Source organism: Pan paniscus, chromosome 4 (genome assembly GCF_029289425.2).
Source record: "Pan paniscus chromosome 4, NHGRI_mPanPan1-v2.0_pri, whole genome shotgun sequence".
Classification (NCBI taxonomy): Eukaryota; Metazoa; Chordata; class Mammalia; order Primates; family Hominidae; genus Pan; species Pan paniscus.
Window position 1 is genome coordinate 167,218,760 of NC_073253.2, and position 27,020 is coordinate 167,245,779.

Genomic DNA, 27,020 nt, shown 5'->3' on the forward strand with positions numbered 1-27,020 from the left:
TGACAGGGCGCAGAGCCAAGGAGGGAATGGGCATCTACCCAGCTCTTATTCCAAGCAGATACTGGGTCTAACCCTGAATGTACTTCTCATTTAATGCTAAAACATCTATGTAAGGACAGGATGTTAACAGGATTATTAAAATAGCACACTCCTGCCTGTGGCCCACTGCCCTACGTGGTCTCTGCCTACCTGTCTGATGCCATCTTGTGCCAATCTCCCCTTTGCTTCCTAAGCTCCTGCTACATGGATGGTTTTCCAGCTCTTTGAACACTCCAAGCTCTTTCCCATACCTCAGGACCTCTGCAGGTGCTGTCCCACCCTCCTGGAAGGTTCTTAGGCCTGCCAGCATCCTTCTGTACCCAGCTTACATGTCATACACTGAGAGGCTTTCCCAGACCCACCTAAAACAGATCTCTCCAGATCTCTAGTCAGCCAGTCTATATGCTTCCGTAGCATGTTGGCAACTGTTTTATTTGTTCAATATTGGACTTTTTGTTTGTCTGGCTTCTCTGGAAATTAACAGATCTGGAAATTAATAGAATATATATATATATATATATATATATATATATATATTTTTTTTTTTTTTTTTTTTTTGAGATGGAGTTTCGCTCTTGTTGCCCAGGCTGGACTGCAATGGCATGATCTCGGCTTACTGCAACCTCCGTCTCCTGGGTTCGAGCAATTCTCCTGCTCAGCCTCTCGAGTAGCTGGGATTAAGGCACCTGTGATCATGCCTGACTAATTTTTTTGTGTTTTTAGCAGAGATGGGATTTCACCATGTTGGCCAGGCTGGTTTCAAACTCCTGACCTCAAGTGATCCGCCCACCTGGGCCTCCCAAAGTGCTGGGATTACAAGTGTGAGCCACGGCGCCCGGCTGCATTAAAATTTTTTTTATCTTGATGACTGAGTTTTTGGGTCCTCTGAAATGTGCAGGTATACCTCATTTTTTCATGCTTCACTTTATTACACTTTGCAGATACTGTCATTTTTACAAATTGAAGGTTTGTGGCAACTCTGTGTCGAGCAAGTCTACCAGTGTCATTTTTCCAAAAGCATGTGCTCACTTCCTGTCTGTTCACATTTTGGTAATTCTCGCAATATTTCACATTTTTTCATTATTATTATCTCTATTATGATGATCTGTGATGAGTGAGCTCTGATGTTACTCCTGCAATTGTTATAGGGTGCCACGAGCCCATATAAGACAGCAAACTTAATCAATAAATGTTTAATGTGATCTGACTGCTCCACAGACTGGCCTTTCCCCTGTCTCTTCCCCTCTCCTCAGGCCTCCCTATTCTCTGAGACACAACGATATTGATATTAGGCCAATTAATATCCCTACAATGGCCTCTAAGTGTTCACGTGAAAGCAGGAGTTGCGTGTCTCTCACTTTAAATCAAAAGCTAGAAATGATGAAGCTTAGTGAGGAAGGCATGGAGAAAACTTACTGGGTCAAAAGGAAGGCCTCCTACACCAGACGGTTAGCCAAGTTGTGAATGCAAAGAAAAAATTCTTGAAAGATAAAAGTGCTACTCCAACGAACACGAATGATGAGAAAGCAAAACAGCCTATGCTGAGATAAACTTTGAGTGGTCTGGGTAGAAGATCAAACCAGCTATAACACTCCCTTATGCCAAAGCCCGATCCAGGGCAAGGCCCTAACTCTCTTCAATTCTGTGAAGGCTGAGAGAGGTGAGGAAGCTGAGGAAGAAAGGCTGGAAGCTAGCAGAGGTTGGTTCATGATGTTCAAGAAAAGATGCCATCTCCATAACGTGAAAGTGCAAGGTGAAGCAGCAAGTGCTGACGGAGAAGCTGCAGTGAGTAATCCTGAAGACCTAGCTAAGATCATTGATGAAAGTGGCTGCACTAAACGATGGATTTTCAATGTAGATGAAACAGCTTTCTGTTGGTAGAAAATGCCATCTAGGACTCTCATAACTACAGAGAAGTGAATGCCTGGCTTCAAAGCTTCAAAGGACAGGCTGACTCTCTTGTTAGGGTTTCATGCTGATGGTGACTTGAAGTTGAAGCCAATGCTCATTTACCATTTTGAAAATCCTAGGGCCCTTAAGAATCATGCTAAGCTGGGCATGGTGGCTCATGCCTATAACCGCAGTACTTTGAGAGGCCTAGGCGGGCAGATCATGAGGTTAGGAGTTTGAGACCAGCCTGGCCAATATGGTGAAACCCCATCTCTACCAAAAATACAAAAATTAGCCAAGCGTGGTGGTGCGTGCCTGTAGTCCCAGCTACTCGGGAGGCTGAGGCAGAAGAATCGCTTGAACTCGGGAGGCAGAGGTTGCAGTGAGCCGAGATTGTGCCACTGCACTCCAGCCTGGGTGACAGAGTGAGACTCCATCTCCAAAAAAAAAAAAAAAAAAAATCAGGCTAAATCTACTCTGCTTGTGCTCTAAAAATGAAGCCACAAAGCCCAGGTGACAGCACATCTGTGTACAGCATGGTTTACTGAATATTGACTGGCTTTATTGCAGTATTCGCTTTATTGCGGTGGTATGGAACCAAACCCACAGTATCTCTGAGGTATATCTGTGCCTAAGGTGACTGCCTCAACTGCTCAGCTGGCCAGGAACCCTGGCTCCCAGAGGCAGCTTCCCAAGGCCTCTGGGATGCCCCCGAATGTCATGCCCCCCATGGTAAAGTCTGGAATCTGGGCTCTGAGGTCCTCTGAGGACCACCCTCAGAGGCTGCTCATCCACTGCTACCAGTTGGGAGACTGGGAACAGCCTGGACTGGCGTTCCTGCCCTGGGGGCTTCCAGCCTGCTTGTCTCCTTCCTCCACAGAGGGAGGCATGGGCTGTTCTTTGACACTCAGATGCCTCTCTCCAGAGCAGCTCGAGAGATGTGCCTCAGGACCACATACCTCCTTCCATCCTCCCCTTCCCCTTCCAACATGGGGAGGAGGAGGAGGCAGAGAGGGTGGAGCATAGAGGACATGTTGTATGTGCCTACCCACCCAGCACCCACTTGCCCTTCTGGGAACAGCATCTCAAATTCCCCCGGACCACCAGCCCTTCCTTCTTCCCTGCTCTTTCTCAGCAGGGGTTGCTAAGCTGGGAGGATGTAAAGGAAGCTGCCTGAGGCCACAGGGTGAGGGCCTGCCCTGAGCCATAGCAACACAGAGGAAAGCAGAGTTCAGAAGATGGAGAAGTGGCTCCTCATGGCGCAGCTTGGGCACACAGATCCAGGCTCACCTGCTCCCGAGCTCTTCAGCCGTACCCCTCTGCTGCCAAGGTGAGGTTGAGTTGAGGCCACGATCACTTGCAACCAAGAAGGCCCCTAATACTCCGAGATGCCCCTACCCCCACTGAGCACATACTCACCTCTTTCTTCATCAGTTTGAGCTGCTCTTGGAACCTGGTATAGTCCCGATCCTGCTCCAGGCGGATCCGCCTGGCCTCCTCCCGGCGGCGCACAGCATGGTCTTGCTCCATCTTCTCCACTTGCTGCTTTTGCTGACGCTCCAGGTTCTCTAATTCCGTGTCAAAGAACTTCTTCTTGGCCTGAAAGGAGCAGAAATTCTGAGAAACTCAGCGAAGTCACTTTATACCTGGGAGGGACATGGGAAGTGGAATGGGGAGAACTCAGAGCTTGTGATCAGACCCAAGCTTGAATCCCAGCTCTACCGCCCCGTTGCCGTGTGACCTGGGGCAAGTTACTTAGCCTGAGTCTCCATTTCCTCATCTGCAAAAGGGAGACCAGACCATGTGTTGTTGCATGGTGCTCAATACAGGTTATTTCCCCTCTGGAGATCCTCCTGTGGGACTCAGGATCGCTGCGACCTTCACGGGATTCTGTGTTAACAAGTCACTGCCTAACAAGATCGGGAAGCCCCCAGGAATTGGGCAATTGTTGTGAATTACTCTCCACTACCCAATCATTCCCACTATGTAGCTTCCACTGAGAGAACACCTGGAGGCAAGAAGCCCTCCAGGGTCCCATCTTTTCTCACACTCACGTTGATTTCCTGTTCAAAACGTTTATGCATTTGCTCCAGCTGCAGCTCATGCTTGTTACTCAGCTGGGTCTGGTTCCGATGCTCTTCTTTCTGGAGCAGCCGAAGCTCTCGGAGTTCCTGGCGCCTGAAAGGTTAAAGGATACAGATATTTCACAGTAAGAAACTGGCTTCAGAGATCACAATATTTGCAACTTGGAACACTGAAGGTTGGATCATGGAGCAAAATCACACAAGTCTTGGGCACAGGCATGACTAGAACTCAGGCTTCATTTGATATTTATTGACAGACAAAACCTTAATAATCTTAATAAATAAAGAGTGCTTACAAATCAATAAAAAGGAAGATTATCCTAACCAAAAAAAGTGGCAAAGAACATGAACAGACATGAAGCAAAAGATAAAAAGAAATTTTAGAACCACCTATATAGATATGAAATACAAATGAAAAAGAAACAATTTCTTGATGTAGAAAACATAATGCAGAAAATTTGATGTAGAAACTACATTTTCATGATGTAGAAAATTTGATGGTAGAAACTGGTACATTTCTGGAGGACAATTTGGTAATAAGTTTATGTTTCTTGACATAGTAGTTTCCACTTCTGGATACTGATTTTACAGAAATATTTATAGATGCACAAAACCACTGAATAAGAATATTCAGCTGGGTGCGGTGGCTCACACCTGTAATCCCAGCACTTTGGGAGGCCAAAGCAGAAGAATCACCTGAGGTCAGGAGTTTGAGACCAGCCTGGCCAACATGGCAAAACCCCATCTCTACTAAAAATACAAAAATTAGCTGGACATGGTGGCACACGCCTGTACTCCCAGCTACTCAGGAGGCTGAGGCAAGAGAATCGCTTGAACCTGGGAGGTGGAGGTTCCAGTGGGCCGAGATGACGCCACTGCACTCCAGCCTGGACTACAAGAGCGAAACTCCGTCTCAACAACACAAAAAAAAAGAAAAAAAAAAAAGAATAATCAGTCATTTAAAATCAATGTTATTTAGTAAAAAATTAGAAGCAAATGTCCATCAATATAGGTCTATGTAAATAAAGTATATTGATATGATGGAATTCTATACAACCTTAAAAAAATCAAGTTTTAGAAAATGTTTAATTACATAAGGAAACATATATTAAAAATAATAATTCGGCTGGGCACGGTGGCTCATACCTGTAATCCCAGCACTTTGGGAGGCCGAGGAGGGTGGATCACCTGAGGTCGGGGGTTCAAGACCAGCCTGACCAACATGGAGAACCCCGTCTCTACTAAAAATACAAAAGTAGCTGGGTGTGGTGGTGCATGCCTGTAATCCCAGCTACTTAAGAGGCTGAGGCAAGAGAATCGCTTGAACCCGGGAGGCGGCGGTTGCTGTGAGCCCAGATAGCGCCACTGCACTCCCGCCTGGGCAACAAGGGCAAAACTCTGTCTCAAAATAATAATAATATTTATGAACAGATATGGAGTAATCTCTAGGTAAAAAAAAAAGCAAGATATTAAAGAATAGGTCTGTTATGCCACCTTATCTGGGAGAAAAAAGGACAACAAGGTCTCTGTACACACATATATGTATTGTTTACTTTTCTAGTATCTCTGGAAGGATTAAACCATAAAACACTAACACAGGAAAGGGAACTGGATTTCTGGTAGGAAAATGAAGAGGGAAATTTTTCACTGTTTATCTTCTTTCTTTCTTTTTTTTAATTTCGAACCATGGACCTTATACAGGTCGAGTATCCTTTACTGAAAAAGCTTGGGACCAGAAGTGTTTTGGGTGTCAGATTTTTTTAGATTGTAGAATATTATACTTACTGAACGAGCATCCCTAATCTGAAAATCTGAAGTCCGAAATGTTCCAGTGAGAATTTGATGTCAGTGCTCAAAAAGTTGCAGATTTTGCAGCATTTTGGATTTTGGATTTTTTGATTTGGGATGTTTAACCTTTATTACCTGCTAAAAAATATATAATAAAAATGTGACCTAGGCCATGCGTGGTGGCCCACGCCTATAATCCCAGTACTTTGGGAGGCCGAGTTGGGAGGATCACTTGAGCTCAGGAGTTCAAGCCCAGCCTGGGCCACATAGCGAGACCTCATCTCTGCCAAAAAACAAAAATTAGCCGGGCATGGTGGTGCATGTGTGTGGTCCCAGCTACTTAAAAGGCTGAGGCTGGAAGACTGCTTGAGCCCAGGAAGTCCAGGCTGCAGTGAGCCGTGACTACGCCGCTTGCACTCCAGCCTGGGCAAGAGCAAGATCCTGTGTTAAAAAAAGAAAAAAAAAATTGACCTAAGCCACATGCCCTAATTATATACATATATTTATGTTGTCAGTGTATGTGTGTACTCACAGAAAAAATATCAGAGGGATAAGCCCCAAGTGTTAACCATGTTTCTTAATGAGCAAATCCATTAAAAATTGCTATGTAGGCCGGGCGCGGTGGCTCACACCTGTAATCCCAGCACTTTGGGGGGCTGAGGCTGGCGGATCACTTGAGGTCAGGAGTTCGAAACCAGCCTGGCCAACATGGTGAAACCCCATCTCTACTAAAAATACAAAAATTAGCCAGGTATGGTGGTGCACGCCTGTAATCCCAGCTACTTGGGAGGCTGAGGCAGGAGAATGGTGTGAACCTGGGAGGCAGAGGTTGTAGTGAGCCGAGATCGCACCACTGCACTCCAGCCTGGGTGACAGAGTGAGACTCCGCTTCAAAAAAAAAAGAGAGAGAAAAAATTGCTACATATCATTTATATAATCAGAAAAAAAGAAAAAAACCAAACTACTACAGAAAGAACCTAGGCCTCCTGACTGAACTGGCGGCTCCTGGCGGCCTCTCGGGGTTGGGGTCCGTGAGGCTTGTGTCCTAGTCCAGTGCGGCACCATGCTGATTCCCATGAGGCCACGCTCTGACCCCGGTGGCCTTCCTCATGACTCGGAGGGGCCATAACTGCTCACAGAACTGCCCCCCAAGAGCAGCACAAGGAGGGGTTGGGCAGTGCAGCGAGGCCAAGAGCATTCTCTGGGGTCGCAGCGCCCCTGTGTGAATCTAGGCTCAGTCAGTTTTCCAGCTGGGTGCCCGCTCGGGGAGTCACTTATCCTTGTGGGACTCACTCCCTCCTCTGCAAAATGAGGCTAACAATCTTTACCTGTTGGGTCCTTTGAAGGATAAATGAGATGACACAGGTAAAGTGCCCACGTGGCACATGACCAGCACTCTGTAAATGGCAACTGCTCGAATTCTACCAAGGAAGAAGAGGCAATGGCTGCCCTGCCTCTGGGAAAAGCCAGAGGCGCTTTCTACAGCCACGGAGGGAAGACTGTCTGAGCCTCTGCTTTTCTGGAAAGTGAGAAGAGAGGAGGCAGTTTTTGAGAGTGTTAACGAGGAAATGGAAATCCTGACTCAAGAGAAACTAAGGTTTAGAGAAGAACTGACAAAAAGCCTAAAAGGAGTACAGAAAGAAGGCAGGCAGCCAGCTCTAGCACTCCCTGGCCCACCTGTGCTCTCAGAAGGAAAGGCAAGCAAAGAGAAGGCTGAGGCTCAAGAGCGAGGGAACGGCAGAAGCCGTTTTAGGGAAGGACAGGAGGGACTCTGCCCGGAAGCCTCGTCAGTCTGAGAACGTGATACATGCTCAGCCACATGGTTCAAATGCCTAGGTGTGACCCAATTCTCCAAAAACGCCAGGGGTGAGGTATGACCAGGGGCCTGGGCCAGCAGGGGATGATCAGGGCCTTCCACACCCCTGTGGTCTGGTGGCCTGGCCTAGTTTACAGGCGCTCAGACCTCCAGACCACGGCAGGCAAGCGAGAAAATCCCGGTTCCTGCCGAGCACCTCTTCACCTCCTCGAGGTCTCACCTTTTGACCCTGAGTAGCACACAGCTGCTCTGCTCAGGAGGAGGGTGGGGAACCACAGCCAGGGCCAGAGAGCACTGCTTCTCCATGGGGTGTGGCCAATCTAGAATTGATCCCTGAGAACTTCAATTGCCCAGAGGGGAGGTGATGGAAACCCAGCTCTTGAGGTTGAAGCTCAGAGTCCAGGGTGCCTCTCAGGTGACCATAAGAACAGAAGGTGGTTTCATCTGCCAAAGCAACCTGTGCCCTAGCCTCCCGACCCACACAGATGACACCAGTGTGTGTGTGTGTGTGGTGTATGCAGATACACTAGTGAAAAGTCTGTTTTTCCTCCCTCTGTCTCCTAGAGGGAGAAGAGATCCAGAACATCTAAAACTACTTTTATTTGGTTTTGGCTTATTTATTTATTTATTTATTTACTTTTGAGACAGAATCTCACCCTGTCGCCCAGGCTGGAGTGTAGTGACACAATCTCGGCTCACTGCAACCTCCGCCTCCTGGGTTCAAGTGATTCTCCTGTCTCAGCCTCCCGAGTAGCTGGGATTACAGACGCCCGCCACCACAGCTGGCTAATTTTTGTAGTTTTAGTAGAGACCAGGTTTTGCCATGTTGGCCAGGCTTTTCTCGAACTCCTGACCTCAGGTGATCCACTCGCCTAGGCCTCCCAAAGTGCTGGGATTACAGGTGTGAGCCACTGCACCTGGCCTATGCTTTCATTTTTTACAATTTCTTTTTTAAATTTATTTTTGAGAGATAGAGTCTTGCTCTGTTGCCCAGGCTGGAGAGCGGTGGCATGAACGCAGCTCACTGCAGCCTTGACCTCCTAGGCTCAAGTGATCCTCCCACTTCAGCCTCCCGAGTAGCTGGGACTACAGGTATGTGCCCAGCTAATTTTAAAATTTTTTTGTAGAGACACTAGGTTGCCCAGATGGTCTCGAACTCCTGGGCTCAAGTGATCCTCTCACTTCAGCCTCCCAAAGTGCTGAAATTACAGGTGTGTGCTGCTGTGCCCAGCTGCATGGTTATACTTTTAAAAAAATATGAATATTAGGCCGGGCGCGGTGGCTCACATCTGTAATTCCAGCACTTTGGGAGGCCGAGGCGGGCGGATCACAAGGTCAGGAGTTTGAGACCAGCCTGGCCAATACGGTGAAACCCCGTCTGTACTAAAAATACAAAAATTAGCCGGGCGTGGTGGCGGGCACCTATAGTCCCAGCTACTCAGGAGGCTGAGGCAGGAGAATGGCGTGAACCCAGGAGGCAGAGGTTGCACTGAACCGAGATCGCACCACTGCACTCCAGCCTGAGCGACAGAGCAAGATTCCATCTCAAAAAATAAATAAATACATAAAATTAAAAAAATTTTAATTCACATATATAAAAATATGTGATTAATGTTCTAGAAATTTTCTCTACACTAACCATGAATTTACCCTGCAAAGGCCTGGCCCCCAGGGGACTCCGTGGCTCCATGGCCTCCCTAAGTGTTAAGCTCCCCCAACCCCTGCCAGCTACATGGTCCAGTGAAACCTGAAGGAATTCTCACACACACAGACCCAGTTAGAATCTCAGCGTTACCCCTGCCTAACTGGAAGACCCAGGGCAAGTGACTTACTTGCCCAGAAATAGTGTTTCCTCATTTGTTTACAAAATGTGGAAATAGGGTCTCCCAAAGGAGGGCTGTAAGTGGGGGATGAACAACTGAAAAGTATAAAGCTGATCCTAGCAAACAGCTTTGCCTCACACCTTCCTCCCTGTTCCAGTCCTTTACCAGCTCACTGGTTTTGCCTCCAAAATGTAGGTCAAATCTGAGCATGTTTTTCCCTCTTCCCGGCCACTGCCCCAGCCTGAGCCCAGAGCCTGCCCATCCTAGTCAAGATCTCCCTCTCTCCCTCCACCAGTCCCTTAAACAAGCTGACTAGTTATTCCTCAGGGCCTCAGCAACTGCAATTTCCCCTGGGCTCCCTCAGCTCTCCTCCCCTCATCCTTTAGGCCTGGCTCAGGGGCTTCCCTTGGAGCAGCCTCCCCCACTCCAAGCACTCACTATCATGTCACCTGTTACTTCTTTCATGGCATGTACCACAATCAGGGATTATTTTGTGTACTGTATGTTGGCCCATTAGGTGTAAGTTCTACAAGGGCAATGGCCTTATCTATTTGGGTCAACACCTTGTCTCCAACCTGGTGGGTTGGTGGATACATGGATGGATGGATGGATGGATGGATGGATGGATGGATGGATGGATGGAAGGATGGATGGACGGACGGATGGTTAGGTAGATAGGTGGAGGGCTGAATGGGTAGACGAGTGGGTGGGTGGATGGATGACTGGATGGATGATTGGGTGGACAGATGGAAGTAGATAGGGAGTAGGTAAATAAATAGATGGGTAGATAAATGGATGGAAGGATAAAATGGACGGATGGGTGATTGGGTGGATGGATAGATAAACAGATGGATAATTGGGCAGATGAAGGGAAGGATGGAATGGTGAGTGAGTAGAAGGATGGGTGGATTGTTAGGTGGATAGATGGAAGGTGAGTGAGTGGGTAGATGAATGAGTGGAAGAGTGGATGAATGGATGGATGAATGGATGGGTGAATGACTGGGTGGATAGATGGATAGGCAGACAGGTGAGTAGGTGGATTGATGGGTGGATAAATGAATGGAAGGATGGATGATTAAGTAGATAGGTAGATGAATGGGTGGACAGTTGGATGGATGGATGGAAAGTTGAGTGGGTAGATAGGTGGATGGGTGGAGGGGTGAGTGGGTGGAAGGATGGGTAGACGGATGGGTGGACAGATGAATAGGTAGATAGGTGAGTAGGTGGATAGATGGGTGAATAAATGAATGGATGAGTGGATAGATAGGTGAACGGTTGGGTAGATGGGGGAGTGCAGGATCGCAGGCAAAATGAGTTTCCTTTTGTCTCCTTGATTCCCCCACTTCATGCTGTAGACAGACAGCCCTCTCACCAAAGGACCAATGCCCACTCCTCTTACCATAGCCCCACCCTGTTACCACCATTGGTGGCCCTTCCCAGGCTTGCCTGAGAAATCTCATCTCCTCATCCTTCTTCTCATCTTCGCTGATGATCTTGGAGGTGGTGATGCTCACCTCCACACCATCCACCACAAATTTGCGTGTCCGCTTGAGGGTTTTTTTGTACAGTTTCGGGTCCTGGCCAGGGAAAACCATTAGACAAGTCTCAGCATTTCAGCTAAGGACCCATGGCTGTCGCAGCAGGTGAGGCCACAGCTCTGCTGGGCCCACAGCTTCAGAACCACCCCCAGAGAGATGTGGCCATCCATCTTCCCTCTTGCCTCAACTTAACCTAGGAGCCGGGGGTTCTGAGCTTATCCCCTTGCCTTTCCCTGATCTCAGCCTTCAGAAACTGTGCTGAGGCCTCCCCTACCTTGCTGCCAGCACCTCTCATGCATCCAGGACATGGTGTCAGAAAGAGCCGCGTTCTTGCCGGGCACGGTGGCTTACGCTTGTAATCCCAGCACTTTGGGAGGCCGAAGCAGGCGGATCACAAGGTCAGGAGTTCGAGACCAGTCTGGCCAACACAGTGAAACCCTGTCTCTACTAAAAATACAAAAAGTAGCCAGGCATGGTGGCAGGCGCCTGTAATCCCAGCTACTTGGGAGGCTGAGGCAGGAGAATCACTTGAACCCAGGAGGCGGAGTTTGCAGTGAGCTGAGATCACGCCACTGCACTCCAGCCTGGGCCATACAGCTAGACTCCGTCTCAAAAAAAAAAAAAAAAAAAAAAGAGCTGAGTTCTAACCCTCACTGCACCACTTACTTGCTCTGTGTCTCTGGGCCAGCCCCTTGTCCTGTCTGAGCCTCAGCTTCCTCACCTGTTCAGGGAGGATAGTCACACTACTTGCCTCCCAGGGTGGTTGTGAAGATTCAATGAGAGAACACATGGCAGGCACACAGAGCAGTGCCCGCTCCCAGCACATGTTCCATGCTTAGCATTTCTTTCTGACAGTTATTACTGCAGACCACCCACAATCCTCGCGCATGGTGCCAAAATCCAAAGGAGCCCAAAAACCAAAGGCTGTTTTCATAACTGGTTTGGTAGCCAAAGCTGACCTGGACTGAACTCCCCACCTGCTGGGAGTCACCGTGAGATTACACATAATCGTCATCTTTTCCTGTGAGTAATCGCACACGCCACAAGTGATTGTGCAGGTGCCACCTGGGATCCTGGAGGTGTTTGTGTGTCATAATACGTGGTACCCTCTGGAAGTTCTCAGCTCTGATTCTGAAGGTGTCCCCATAACCCTCCCGCTCTGCCCACTGCCTCTGGCCTCTTGGTTGGCTTCAAAGGCTCTTTTTTTTTTTTTTTTTGAGATGGAGTCTCGCTCTGTTGCCCAGGCTGGAGTGCAGTGGCGCAGTCTCAGCTCACCACAACCTCCGCCTCCTGGGTTCAAGTGATTCTCCTGCCTTAGCCTCCTGAGTGGCTGGGATTACAGGTATGCGCCACCACGCCCGGCTAATTTTTTAATTTTTTAAAGTAGAGACAGGGTTTCACCATGTTGGTAAGGCTGGTCTCGAACTCCTGACCTCGTGATCCAACCGCCTCGGCCTCCCAAAGTGCTGGGATTACAGGTGTGAGCCACGGCGCCCGGCCTGAAGACTCTTTTTGGTGTAGCCCAGCCCTGCCTTCCTAACACGGGGCCTCCCAGCCCCTGAAAGAGGAGTGAGGAGCCAGCGTGGCAGGTCTCTTGACCCCTTGAAATCTATGCTGAGCTCCACTCCTGCTGAGTCGAGACGGGCAGACTGTTTTTGCTCCCTGACGTCTGGGCCCCCGTCTCCTGCCCATGGCACCTCGCCCAGGGGCTCTGGACAGCATCAGCATGGACCAGCATGCCCGACTCTCATCTCTCTATGGTGACCAGCTCACATGTGCCAGGACCCAGTCAGGATGGGTCAGGCCAGCAGTGAGAAGTAGAGGCCGGCAGGAGTGAGAGTGGAGGGGAAGAAAGGGCACCCACAGCCACAGCCCTCTGCTGAGAACTGCTCCTGGCCAGGTGGCCTCCATCCCTGAAGGAACAGGCTCCTAGTCACGCCAGGGGGTGCTGGTGCAGCGGAGGACTCTCATCAGAACGGCCTGAGGTCCCTGACGCAATGCAGTCAACCAGAAACATTCTCCACAGCCTTGAGAAGAGCAGGGAAGCCCCTGCTTTAGGTGGGTCTGTCTCATTAAAAAAACAAATAAAAACACCTTTTTTTCACTTAGTGTCTTCAGGAAGAGAAGTGGCAGGATGCCGGTCCTAAGGAAGACGCTGCTCACAGGTAACAGCTGCTGTGCATGCTTGTCCCGGTGGCCTGTTGGAACTGTGCTTCCCTTCCCTGCCTAAAGCTGATTGGCCGTTGCGGCTCCTGTCACTCCCCTTTGCTTAGCAAATATGTTCGAGTCTCTACTGCGTGTTTTTCACCAAGTACATTTGGGAAGGAAAAACAAAATCATACAGTATTTCCTCTAAAATGAGCTTTGGGTAGAGGGTCAGGTGACCCATGGTGAGTTTAGTAACACCCTGGGATTTATCAGGGAGGCCAGGAAAGGAGTCAGCCCCTTCCAGCTGCCTAAGAAGGAGGCCATGGCTCCCACTGGGAAGGTTTAGAGTTTGGAGCCTGGGGTCTGTCCATCTTCCCACTCCTACCTGGCCCTGGGCTGGCTCCTCACTTCTCTGAGCCTTCATCTGCTTATTTGTAAAGTGAGAGGATGAAGGAGCCTGTCTGTTCTTTTTAAAGCACTTTGTACAGGGTTCACCTCAAGCCCAGGCCTCTAGTGCGGTGGCTATCATCATTCACAACACTGCCCACCTCCAGAAAGGCCCCGGAGGCAGGGAAGACGGCTTTGAGCTGTTTCCTTTAGTTGGATTTACCAGTTATCAGCTGGGTCTCGTGGCTGACCTCCGGATGACAGAACTTCATTTGCAGCTAAGGTCTAAGAGTTCTCTCTCCCAAATTTTACCAGGGCCTTTTACCAAGCTTTGAAATTTAAACCCAAACCAACTGCTTTACATTCCTAAATCCCACACTGAACCCAGATATTTTGGAGATTAAACTATGAGTCAAACCCAAAACCCCCTAATGAACCCCTTAAAATGCAAGGAAGCCCCTAAATGCTTTTGAAACCAAAATGGAGCCACAGAACATTCTGCAATGGTCTTGCTGCAAGCCCGTGGTGGCAGAGGCGGTGTTACCTTGATGGACAGAGAGCCCATCTCTTTGTTCAGCGACAGGTCAGCGGAGAGATTGGTACCGTAGTCCATGCTCTCAGAGGTGCAGAGGCTGCTGCAGTCCGAGTCCCTCTTGGAAGGCCCTGGAGCTGCCTGGGCAGGCGGCTCCAGGCTGCCATTGGCCAGCTTCTCCCCACCCAAGGTCTCCAGGGCGCTGCTGTTGGGCCGGCTCTGGCTGGCCTTTTGAGATCTGTTGGCTGCTGGGCTGAGGTCCCCACCCTGCTCAGCAACTTGCTTCTCCTGGGCTACCTGAATTCTGGCATCCATTGACACGGGTCGGGACTTCCGCAGGGGCACAGGCACTGCCAGGCCGTTCTCATTTCCAGGGGCCACGACTGGGGGACTGGTGGTTTGGAGGGATCCGTCCCCAGAGGGCTGGCTGCAGGGCTCATTCACACTGTCCTGAGACTGGCTGGGTGCCAGCGGGGTGGAAGGTGACTCCTCGAGAGGCTTGTCAGCATTGAGGCTTGGCGGACTCACCTCAGAGGAGTTCTGAGTATGGTTCTCCAGGGTCTAGAAAAAAAAATACATATATATATATATATTCAAGGCCATGCTGCTGTATGTTCAAGGCAAGAGTCAGAGATGCAGTGGAGAAAGTCAGACACCCTCAAGATGAAGTGGGCCAGGGCCAAGAAAGGAGAGCAGATATCTCCCTAGCCAGTCTTCAGCACTCCCCATTGCCTAACCGTAATAAAATTACTACTTCTTTTGAGGCATGGCAATCTCCTTACTGTCTCTAATCTTAGCTGAATGTAATAGCTGTTATTCCTGCTAGGAGGCAGCTGTGGCCAGCTGGCCAGCTCATGGCCCACAGGGAGGGGTCAGTAGCTGCTCCATTCCAGCCAATTGTGACAATGTGGGAAAATGGCTCCCCTGTGGCCAAACCTTCCCAGTTTTTTAATTTTAATTTTTTATTTTATTTATTTATCTATTTTTTTGAGACACGGTCTTGCTCTGTCACCCAGGCTGGAGTGTAGTGGTGCCATCTTGGCTCAATGCAACCTCCACCTCCTGGGTTCCCACCTGGGAGTGATCCTCCCACCTCAGCCTCCCGAGTAGCTGGGACTATAGGTGCATGCCACCACACCCAGCTAATTTTTGCATTTTTTAGTAGGGACAGGGTTTCAGTATGTCACCCAGGCTGGTCTCAAACTCCTGGACTCAAGTGATCTGCCCGCCTCGGCCTCCCAAAGTGCTGGGATTAGAGGTGTGTGCCACCGCACCCAGCCAAACCTTCCAATTTTTTAAGACAAGTTTGAAATCTAGGTTTTTAATGGACATCTCTTAATTTTTAGGTGGCAACTAACTCATATTTTTAAAAAAATCATATAAAGGCCAAGCCAAGCCTGTCTGAGGACTGGATTCAGCCCTTGTGGCCACTAAGTTTTCAGCTTCATTTTTGTTTTTTAGAGTCTTTGTTGGGTGGAAAGTACTGGAAATGTTGCTATGCTAAGGTGAAACAGAACATTCTTCCTGTGCATAAAACATAAACATCCAACTTGGTGAATAGAGTGAGTATCCATGTAGCCACTTTCCAGGTCAGGAGGGGACATTGCTTTGCCCCAGAGGGCCATCCCCTGCCGCCCCGTCCTTCTCAGTGGCAATGCTCTCCCACCTCTTGACATAGTCACTGTCCTATGGTCTCTAAGTGCTACAGGTGAGCTGTGCCTGCTTATAAACGTGATATGAATGGATTTATACTATAAGTATTCCTTTGGGTCTTGCCAGCCACTGGTTTTTAACCTCAGCTATGGCAGCTGGTTAGAAGGTAGATTGAAGCAACTCCAATCTACCTTCTAGTCAACACCCAGAGTGATGGCTCAAAAACGCAGATCTGATTCTGTCACTTCCACCCCAATACCCAGTCCCTGCCTGAAACCCTTCGGGGCTCCCAATACCCGCAGGACAAAGATCAGCCTCCTGCATGCAGACAATGAGGCCGGGTGTGAGCGCTTTCTACCTCCTCCTGGAGCCAGGCCCCACTGAGGTTCTCCTACTCCACATCCACCCCTGGCCCTGCCATCTATCGGCTCAGCCAGCCACTTCACTGTATCGATCTCAGTTTTCCTGTCTGTAAGCTGGAGCTTGGTTACCCTGTGTCAGAGCTGTAGAGGGCCCGGCAGCCACCAGGGGCTCCATGCATGGCTGGGGTGGTTGTGATGATTCCGCTTGCCCTGCCCTTCAGGGCTTTCCTTCTTCACCCTGGTGAGGGTCTGCACCAGCCTCAGGCTCCACCCAGGACTGAATTAAATTTGAGGAAGCTGCAGTGCCGTCCACAGCACAAGGATATGGGCCAGCTCCATCCCCTGATGGGTAAGTCCAGCCCCTGCTTCTCTAGGCACAGGGAGCCACCGGGATGGCCACCCTATCCCTGGGAAGAGGCCTCCCCCAGCAAGGCCAGGGATTACAGAGCAACAGCTTGGGCCAGAATCCAGCCCACAGACATGTTTTCCTTGGCTCAGAGGGTTTTTACAAATTTAAATTAGCTTTAATTTCAATCTAAATCCAGCAAGCACTGAAGCTGCAAAAGAGTTCCAAATGTGCCCAGACATGGGTCCCCTTGGCACTGAGGGCAGCTAGAGGGGGGCCAGGGTGTTGCCTGTGGCCATATGCAGCCTCCCGTATTTATCCCAAAATGAGCTAAAAACAGTCTCATTTGGTATGTGAGCCGTGACAGGAACAAAGGATGGGAAGCCATGAATCAGTTACCAACTTTTAAAAATTGGAAGATTTCATGTGAAAATCTAGATCTCTGGTATCTGCTGAAAACTCACAGGATCGGGATCCGGCCAACACCCCCTGCTGCCTCACCCCGGCCCACATGCCATCTTACGTTACCTGCAGCGTGGGCGTCTGCAACCTCTGAGCTGGGAAGAAATTGCCTGAGCCAGAGTCCCGGCCTTCCCTGCCCCTCCCACACCAGCAGGGCCAGCTGAGATCCGGTCCTCCCAGCCCCCGCTAAGCCCCACTCTCCCTGGCCTTACGGAGGCGGCATCCGCGGCGTCCTCCTCTTCCCCCTCATCCCGGCCGTCTTCGATCTCTTCCATCACCTCGGCCTTGGCCTCAGCCACCAGCTCCCGCAGAGCCTTGTTACTGGTGATGCCGCTGACGAAGGGATGCTGAGGGGGCAAGATGCACCCAGATTAGAACCACTCTGGGGTCATGGTGGGGTGGAAGAGGCTGGGGGAGCTCACCCCCGGGGCAGAAAAGGCCAGCCTCATTCCTGAGCAAAATGTGCACATGAACTTGGGGACCCAGAGACAGCCTGGAAAGTCCCAAGTGTGTTGGAAAGAGGGCAGATCCCAGCTGTGTCTCTCAGTGGCTGTGTGACCTTGAGCATGTCACTTAACCTCTCTGAGCCACAGGCTCCTCATCTCTCAAGTGGACACGTTAACAATGAACCCACAGGGAGGTCATGCGGATTAAATGAGATCATGCACTTGAAAATGCTTAGCCCAAAGTAGGATGCTTAGCTCAAGCCGTGTTTGCAAGGGAGGGTGTCTATTTTCCTTTTTAAAAGGTTTTAATATATAGTTTTATAAAATATGCTACATACATTTTGTTGAGGAATAACATTCCTATAGCAAAGTTCACAGGTTGTAAAGCTCAATGACTTTTTTGAGACAGAGTTTCACTCTTGTTGCCCAGGCTGGAAGGCAGTTGCGCAATCTTGGCTCACTGCAACCTCCACCTACCAGGTTCAAGGGATTCTCCTGCCTCAGCCTCCCAAGTAGCTGGGATTACAGGCATGCACCACCACGCCAGGCTAATTTTTTATATTTTTAGTAGAGACGGGGTTTCACCATGTTGGCCAGGCTGGTCTCAAACTCCTGACCTTAAGTGATCCACCCGCCTCAGCCTCCCAAAGTGCTGGGATTACAGGCGTGAGCCACTGTGCCCAGCCTCAATGACTTTTTACATATATATGCACCCAGCGTAACTGCCACCCAGCTCAAGATACAGAACATTTCCATCACCGGGGAAGGCTCCCGTCTCCCTTGGCAGGCAACCCCACTCCCACGCCGCCAGCCTCGGGAGCCTGCTCCTCAGCTTCCTAGAAACAGAGCATCGTGTGTGCAGTCTTTCGCGTTGGCTTCCTTTACTCAGCGTCATGACTGTGAGATTCACCTACATTGTCGCCTATTTCGGTAAACTGTTCCTGTTTTATTTCTGTGCAGGGTCTCACTGTATGACTACGGCACAGTTTGTTTATTCATCCTGCTGCTGCTGGACATCTGGGCTGTTTCCCATTTTTGGCAACTATGAATAAAGCTGCAAGAGACATTCTCGTATGTCTTTGGGTGGACATATGTGTTTGGTTTTAAGAAAGGAAATACAAGATCTTGAGGCAGAGTGGTGTATGTTCTATTCTAGGTTTTTATACAAATGTCAGAGTCTTATTTAAAAGTGAATGTTCTTTTATGGACCTTGCAAAACGCCAAAGCAAAAGGTCTCAGCGATATTAAGTCAGTGTGAGGTATCCTGGGTGACGGCACCCGGGTATAGCCAGGGATGTGGGATTCCTCAACCCACCACGCTCACCGAGGGCCACTGGGAAAGGAATGATGGGGTGGGGTGGGGGGCATCATGAAGCTAGAATTTGCTCATTTACAATTTACAGGAAGGCTCTGGTGAAATTCACTGTTTTTACTCTCAGACAATTTATCCGGGGAGGGAGTGTCAACAAGATTGCTGGGGAAGTATTTAAATGACTAAAAAACAAATTTCTAGCACCTGGAAAACACATTCAGAACGTATATGTTCATCACAAATCATTCTTATCTGTTTGTTCATTTAAAACAGTTCATTTGGCCGGGCGCGGTGGCTCAAATGATAAACAAGAGAATTCCAGATCTTGTATAGCTGAGGGTGGTAGAGACTAAAGTCTGCAGGCAGAGGGGCCTCATTCAAGGTCAAATTCAAGCTGAGACCCAAGGGAAAGATCTGGGCGCAGAGAATTCCAGGCAGAGGGAGCAGCTGGTACAAAGAAGGCCCTGAGACTGGACTGAGCTTGTTGGGCGGCAGGAGCCATGAGACGGGCGGGATGGTGGGACACACAGGATGCAGAGGAAGGATGGGCCGTGTGTGCAGGTGAGCCACAGAGACTGTCCTCACAAGCCACCAACAGGCTGCAGTGCAGCAGTGATATTCACTACTACCCTTTAGAGATGTCATTCTGGCTGCTCTGTACTTTTAAGAGGTCTTGAGTGGGGCGTTAAGGGTTTACTAATCATAGGAGGCAAAGTAGCATGCAGTTAAGAGTGCTGGCTGTAGACTCTAGAACCAAGGCACCTGGTAAAATCCAGCTTCCACCAACTTGGGCAAGTCAACTGAGACTTAACCTTGAGTCTCAGTTTGCTCACCTATATACTAGGAGCAGCTGTTATAAGCATTATGGTAAATGCTCAGATATGGCAGCCATCATCATCATCATCACTACCACCACCATCATCACCTTCACCACCATCACCACCACCATCACCACCATCACCACCATCATTACCATTATTACCATCATCATCATCACCACCACCACCACCATCACCTTCACCACCATCACCACCATCATTACCATCACCATCATTATCATCATCATCACCACGACCATTACCATCACCACCATCACTATCACCATCATTACCATCACCATCACCATTACCCCTATCACCACTATCATCACCATCACCATGACCATTACCATCATCACCATCACCATGACCATTACCATCACCACCATCACCCCCGTCAGCAGCAGGAGCAGCAGCACAATCAGAAAAGCCCGTTATGGCCTGGCACAGTGGCTCACATCTGTAATCCCAGCACTTTGGGAGGCCAAGGCGGTGGAGCACCTGAGGTCAGGAGTTCAAGATCAGCCTGGCCAACATGGTGAAACCCTGTCTCTACTTAAAATAACAAAAATTAGCTGGGCATGGTGGCGCATGCCTGTAATCCCAGCTACTCGGGAGGCTGAGGCAGGAGAATCACTTGAACCCGGGAGGCAGAGGTTACAGTGAACCAAGATCATGCCAGTGCACTTCAGCCTGGGTGACAAAGGGAGACTCTGTCTCAAAAACAATAACAAAAAAAGAAAAGCCTGTTTTGCATTCCTAGCCACTCCTATTCCCTCCCACATGCCCCCAGAGCACAGCTTTTTGGAACCAAAGGTGAGAACCAAGATCCCAAAGGTGAGAACCAAGATCTCAAAGGTTCCTAAGCTCCACACTGCGCAATCTAACACAAGTGAACTTGAGTGAAACGCCCCAGGACGCTTCACTGCAGTGGCTGAAGCAGACGCGGCAGAAATAAATAAACACAGGCAGGGGCTTCTGGAAACACCAGGTTTTCATCGGGGCACCCCATGTATTGATCGAATCAGTGGCTTTTCAGCACGGCCAGGAACTCTGCTTTCTTGAGGCAGAACCATCTGCTCCACTGCCTCCCTGACCACCCCAGCGTCCTTAGGAGGAGGAAGGAGGGCCATGGGGAAGAAAGTCTGTGATGGGTGGGTGAGGAGGGCAGCTCTGCCAGGCACCAGAGCAAGCAAGGCTGGCACACAGGGCCACCCGTCCTGTGGCTGATTAGGCCCAAACACTGTTTTACAGACTGCTCTGGGACACAAAACACAGACCACCTCCGCCATGGCATCAGCTCCTCTGCCGCCAGAGATGTGTTTAGAGGCCCATTAGAGAGATAACGCCCTGGCTATGCTGCAAGGGAGAATCCTAGCCTGCACCAGGTAGGCTGGTCTGGGCACACGTGTCCCCAGTGGAAGGCTAGATCACAGAGGAACTTGACCGCCCAGTCCTCCCCCCCAGTAAGAGGCACCGGCTGGCTGTTCAGTGCCATCTTTGCTGAAAAAGACAACCGGCACCTGCTCTCTAGCCAGGGCCTCCCCTGCCATCTAAACAGATGTCCTTTCCAAGAACTCAAGCCTACTTTTCCTCTATGTGCTTAGAAACCATCAGCCAGAGGGGTCCTATACTCCAAGATGGGCTTTAAAAAACGCCAAAAAGGCCGGGCATGGTGGCTCACACCTGTAATCCCAGCACTTTGGGAGCCTGAGGCAGGTGCATCACTTGAGGTCAGGAGTTCGAGACCACCCTGGCCAACATGGTGAAATCCCATCTCTACTGAAAATACAAGAATTAGCCGGGTGTGGTGGCGGGCATCTGTAATCCCAGCTACTCGGGAGGCTGAAGCAGGAGAATCGCTTGAACCCAGGAGGCGGAGATTGCAGTGAACAGAGATCAGGCCACTGTATTCCAGCCTGGACAACACGACAAGACTCCATTTCAAAAAAAATAAAAATAAGAATAAAAATACCTAACAATGCTCGCAGTTTTCAGGCGCTGGCATCTCTCTTTCAATCCTCTCTCCCTTCTGGTCTCCTTCCTTCCCTCTCTCTTTCATTCATTCGGAGAGGCAGCTTACCAGAGAGGTCAAGAGCACAGACTCTTGAACCCAAGGACCAGGATCAGAACCCAGCTCTGTGGCCTACAGGCTGTGTGACCTTGTGCCGGCTACTTCACTGCTGTGTGCCTCCGTTTTACCATCTGCTCAACAGAGAGCTGAACAGCATCTACTTCAGAGCGTTGGTATGAGGATTAAATTAGGTGACATTTGCTAAGTATTTATAATCGTACCTGGCATGAACAAAGGGTTATGTAACAGTTTGTTAGGTAAAAATAAGTCAATTTTGGCCGGGCGTGGTGGCTCACGCCTGTAATCCCAGCACTTTGGGAGGCTGAGGCAAGCAGATCTCCCCAGGTCAGGAGTTCAAGACCAGCCTGGCCAACATGGTGAAACCCCATCTCTACTAAAAACACAAAAATTACCCGGGCGTGGTGGTGCATGCCTGTAATCCCAACTACTTGGGAGGCTGAGACAGGAGAATCACTTGAACCCAGGGGGTGGAGGCTGCGGTGAGCCAAGATAGCTCCACTGCACTTCAGCCTGGCAACAGAGCGAGACTCCGTCTCCAAAAAAATAAAAATAAAAAAAAGTCAATTTATTTAGCAAATATTTGCTGAGGGCTCTCTATATACCAGGCACTGTTCCCGGGACCTATCAGTGAACAAAACAAAGATGCTGTCCTCGGGGCACTGACATGCCAGGCAGGGAGCTTGACAACAAACCTAATAAGCAGGCAAGTTATATCCTGAGTGCCATGTGCCATGGAAGAAGGAAGAAGCAGGGCAGGGAAAGGGGACTGGGAATGTGGGGAGTGTAGCGGGTTTGCAATTTCATGTGGGTGGTTGGGGGAGGCCTCACCACAAGGCTGACATTAGAGCAATGACTTGAAGAGGGAGAGTCAGTCACAGAGGGATCCGGAGGAAGGCCATTCCAGGCAGCATGGACAGCCAGTGCCAAGGCCCTGAGGCAGGAACATGCCGTGTTCAGAGCACAGCAAGGCGGCTGGGCAGGCTGGAGAAGAGTGAGGCTGGAGTGTGGGAGCGAGAGGGGCGAGGGGGGTCAGAACGGTGGGGGGGGGGCGCGGATCACACAGCACTCTGAGGGGCCCTGAGACTCTGGGTTTTCCCTAGAGTGAAACAGGAGCCACTGGGGAGCTTTGGCCCCGGGGAGGACATGAGCTGGCCCCTGTTGAGAAGGTTCACTCTGGCTGCTGTGCTCAGCCCAGACCCAACAGAGAGGGCAGGGGACCAGCGAGGAGGCAGCAGCCCGAGTGAGAGGTGGTGGTGGCCCAGGTAGTGGCTGCAATGGAGGGGTGGGAAAGGCTGAAGTCTAGGCATGTACTGAATGCAGGAACAACGGGATTTCCTGATAGGTGGGCTAGGGAGTGTGGAAGAAAGAGGAGCAAGGGTGCCTGCATGGTTTGGGGCCCGAGCCACTGGAAGGGTGGAGCTGCCATCGGCTGAGATGGGAAAGCCAGTGGTGGAGCACGTCGGCGAAAAGATCCAAGCGCTCAGCGTTCAGTGTGAGATGCCCACTGGACCTCCGGGGAGTCAACAGCTGGACGCGGGCCGAGGCATCGAGCTGGGAGTGCTGCACGCTGGGTGCGTGGAGATGGAGGGAGGGCCCTGTGCACTCTCACACTAATGAGCTGGGGCAAAGGGGGGCGAGCAAAGGCAACAGAGAAGGAGAGGCTGATGACCAAGGGTGTGTGGAGGCCTGGAGGTCGAGTGCCAACAGGAGGAGGAGGAGATCGACTGGGCTGGTGCTGTTGATGTGTTCAGTGAGACCAACACCGAGGCTGACCCATGGCAAAGAAACCGCTGACGACCTTGACAAGAGCAGCTGTGATAGAGTGGACGGGTTTAAGAGCAAATTCAGCCAGTATCTACTCAGCACCTATGTGACAGCTATAGTGTTAACAATGTTACATACAAAATCTCATTCACTCACACAATCCCGTGCAGCCAGCCCTCTCTACATCTTACAGATGAGGAAACTGAGGCACAGAGTGAGAACCATGCAGATGCTGGGTGGGGGGTGCGGGGCATGGCGTGTCTGATTTCAGAGCCTGGTTACTAACCACAAGTTGGTCCAGGCCCAAAGAATGTCTGCAGGAGTCACTGAATGAATCACAAACCGATGGGGGCGTGAATCATTCCGCCCAGGGCGGGACACAGGGAAACGTGAGAGCCAGGCACTTCTTGGAAGCCGGTAGACACCCTGAAGGCTGACAGCACTGGAGGTGGGGGCTGGGAAGCCAAGATCTGGGCCCACCTCTGTCACTCAAAGCCAAGCGGCCTGGGGCCAGTCACCTCCCTGCTCTGATCCCGGTGTCCTCCCGAGGGGGTAATGCCATGCCCACCCTCTCTCACTGGGGAGGAAAAGGCGCGTGGGTGAAGCCAGCAGCAGCACAGGCGTGAAAGGTGCTTTATTCCTCTCCAGAGATCGCGCCTTTGTTCTGCAACCCTTTCTGCTGGACGGTAAGAATCCTCTGGCAGGACATTTTTTCCAAGTATGGAGCGGAAATTCCTAGCTGAGGCTGCAGCTCCGGAGCTGCCATATGGGGATGGGGGACAGCTGGTCTCTCCGTGGAATGTCCTGGAGGCCGGATGTATCAGGGCAGGAGGTGCCTCTTACAGGAAACAATTGGCCCCAAGCGGCTTGGACAGTGACAGCAGCCCCACTCGACCCCACCCACTTCAGGGGGCCCCAGCCCACTCCCCACAATACCCAGAAAATGAGGCCTTTGGGCACTCCAGAAATTTGCTTTCAAATACATTATAGAAATGTAAAAGGAACGACTGTGACCCCCCACCCCCGGCAGTAGATAGACCCCATTTTGCATTCTGGTTCTTTTCATTTTTAAAAAAATAAATACCTCAGTCCTATGCATCAAGCATTCCTGGAGCACAGTGCTTAAGAGCTAAGCTAAGCGCTTCATACTACCTCTCCCTTTAATCCTCACAACCACCCAGTAAGGGGACTGCTGCTATTCACTCCCATTTCAGAGTGACAAGCAAGTCACAGAGAGGTTAAGCCATTTGCCCAGGGGCTCACAGCCAGCAAATGGCAGAGCTGTCGAACCCTGGACTTTCCCGCCCCAGCTCACACTCATAATAACTAAGCTGCTACCCCAGAAGGACGCACAGTGGCTCAGAATGCCGACCACAGGCCCAGTGCATGGCACACAGTAGGAAGCTGGGAAAAGCTGGGTGAATACAAAGACTCAAGTGCCTGGTGTGGCGCCTTCCTCCCCTTCCTGCCACCGCACCTCTAAGGCTGTCATGCTGAGGGCAGGACCGGAGCCGACACGGCAGTGAAAGGGCAGCCCTGTTGCACCACCCAGGCCCATTCCTCCCCCTCTTCCATCAGTGGCAGTGACATGGGGACACTGGTCGGCAGATTTGCAAATGACCGGGCAAGTGCTGTGCACAGCCCTCAGAACACTGCTGTGAACACACCGACCTCACCCAGCCTCCAGCCATGACGCCCTAACTCGAGGCATGGGCCCAGGCAAAGAATGGCTCACAGCTCCCTCCAATAGTTCAAAAAGCTTCAAGGAAACCATTATCCACCTGCCCATTCTAAGGCAGTACAGCCAGCTAATGAGATGCTCAGAGTCTCCTGATCCCGTACACAGCAGCCAGAAGGCAGGAAGACCCTTATAAATGGATGTCGGACGCTGTGTCTCCCCTAATGCACAGATAAAGCCCAGGACCTGGCTCTGGCTTGCAAGGCCCTGCAGGACCCTGTGTGCAGAAAATAACACAGCAAGCTTCAGAAAGGGCCGCTAACAAGGTTGGATCCTCAGCTGGTCTCTGCAAACTAGGAGAGGGCTCCCACCATTAACTAATAAGAGTGGCCCGCTCTGCCTAAACTGTTCTGCAAACAATATGGCTTAGGTGGAATACCTGCTTTCCTTCTAGAGTCTGGAACTCTGGTCTGTGCCAGGCAGGGGGTGCTTATGTGACTACTACCCACTAAAAACCCTAAGGGGCTTCCCTGGTGGACAGCACAGAGAATTAAGCTGTCCTGGTGACTGTACTGGGAGAGGGCCCTGGAAGCTTGCACCTGGCTCCCAAGACCTTTTCCCATGCACCTCCTCCTTGGGCTGAGTTCTCTCTGTGCTTTTGCTGTCCTAAGTCTCCTGTGGGGAGAGAATATGCTGAGGCCAGGTGTTCTCCTAGGGAACCATCGAGCCTTGGGACAGACGCCCCAGTGCCTCTCCGCTCTCGTCTCCCCTCCCCTGGCCCCTGTGCTCCTGCTCCACCTCCCACCCCCACCCCCACCCCCTGGCTCTTCCCAGCATGTGTGGAACATGCTGCTGTCCCAGGTCTTTGCCTCCCCTCTCTCTGGGCCACTGGCCTTGCTCCTTCCCTTCCTGTGGACATCTGCTCACCCAGAGAACCCTTCCTTATCCTCCCTTACAAGACAACAGCCGATCCCAGGTGCCCCACCCCTGCACTGTGGATCTCCTTCCGTGGCACTGGCCACCCCCTGCCATGCACACATACTTGCTTATTTGCCACCTGTATCCCCACTGGAACATACGCTCCATGAGGACAAGGTCTGGGTGGCTTCGTTCCCCAAGGCACTCCCAACACAGAGCTGGCATTCAGGAGGTGCCTGGGGAATATCTGCTGATGGACAAACAGCTGTCCATGCTGTTCCCTGGGCGGGGTGAGAACATGCCCAGCGTCCAGGTCACTGGTGAGTTCATTAGGCTCCACCCTTCAGGGAGCAGAGTGGGAGGGGAATCCACTCACCTCCAGCAGCTGCGCGGCACTGGGTCGGGTTTCTGGGTTCTTATCCAGGGCTATCTTCAGGAAGTCACGGAACTCTACAGACCTGGGAGGACAGGCGTCAGAGGTAAGCATGGAGGAGGCAAGAGCAGAGAGAAGCCCCCCACGTCACAGACTCCACTGTCCCAATCATGCCCCTCAAAGGACAGAGGAAACTTTCACAAGCTAAAACAGTGACAGGGCCTACACGACGCCCTTTTCATCATGGACACCACTGTCCAGATGGGGACCCAGACATCGGAGAGGAGCAGGGACGTGCCCAGGCCACGCAGTGAGGAGACTCAGCAGTGCCGGGATTTGAACCCAGGCCCCCGATGTCCCGCCTAGGGTGTGCCATGTGGCTCCTGCGGCTCAGCTGGGGCTCCTGTTCCCCAGTGGGAGCCAGCTTATTTGGGTGACTTGGTTTGCTCTGGTGAAGATCTCATGTCAAGTGCACAGAGGCAGCACGGTAGCTCACACCTGTAATTCCAGCACTTTGGGAGGCCGAGGCAGACGGATCCCTTGAGGCTAGGAGTTCAAGACCAGCCTGGGCAACATAGGAGACCTTGTCTCTACAGAAAATTAGCCAGGCATGGTGGTGGGTGCCTGTACTCTCGGCTACAAGGGAGGCTGAGGTGTGAGGATCTCTTGAGCCTAGGAGGTCGAGGTTGCAGTGAGCTATGACTGCACCACTGTACTCCAGCCTGGGCAAAAGAGTGAGACCCTATGT

The 27,020-nt window shown here is 50.9% G+C and overlaps 1 protein-coding gene across 2 annotated transcripts in view; it reads right to left on the reverse strand.

Moving 5' to 3' along the window:
- Nucleotides 1–27,020, reverse strand: part of STK10 (serine/threonine kinase 10) — a 143,233-nt gene that overhangs the window by 34,234 nt on the left and 81,979 nt on the right. For both annotated transcript variants that reach the window (XM_003813989.5, XM_055112872.2), the window contains 6 exons: nucleotides 26,276–26,357; nucleotides 17,081–17,215; nucleotides 14,058–14,606; nucleotides 10,887–11,017; nucleotides 3,984–4,107; nucleotides 3,349–3,528 (listed from right to left, as the gene is read on the reverse strand). In XM_003813989.5, the coding sequence (XP_003814037.1) occupies nucleotides 3,349–3,528; nucleotides 3,984–4,107; nucleotides 10,887–11,017; nucleotides 14,058–14,606; nucleotides 17,081–17,215; nucleotides 26,276–26,357 (1,201 nt within the window). The remainder of the gene's footprint in view (nucleotides 1–3,348; nucleotides 3,529–3,983; nucleotides 4,108–10,886; nucleotides 11,018–14,057; nucleotides 14,607–17,080; nucleotides 17,216–26,275; nucleotides 26,358–27,020) is intronic.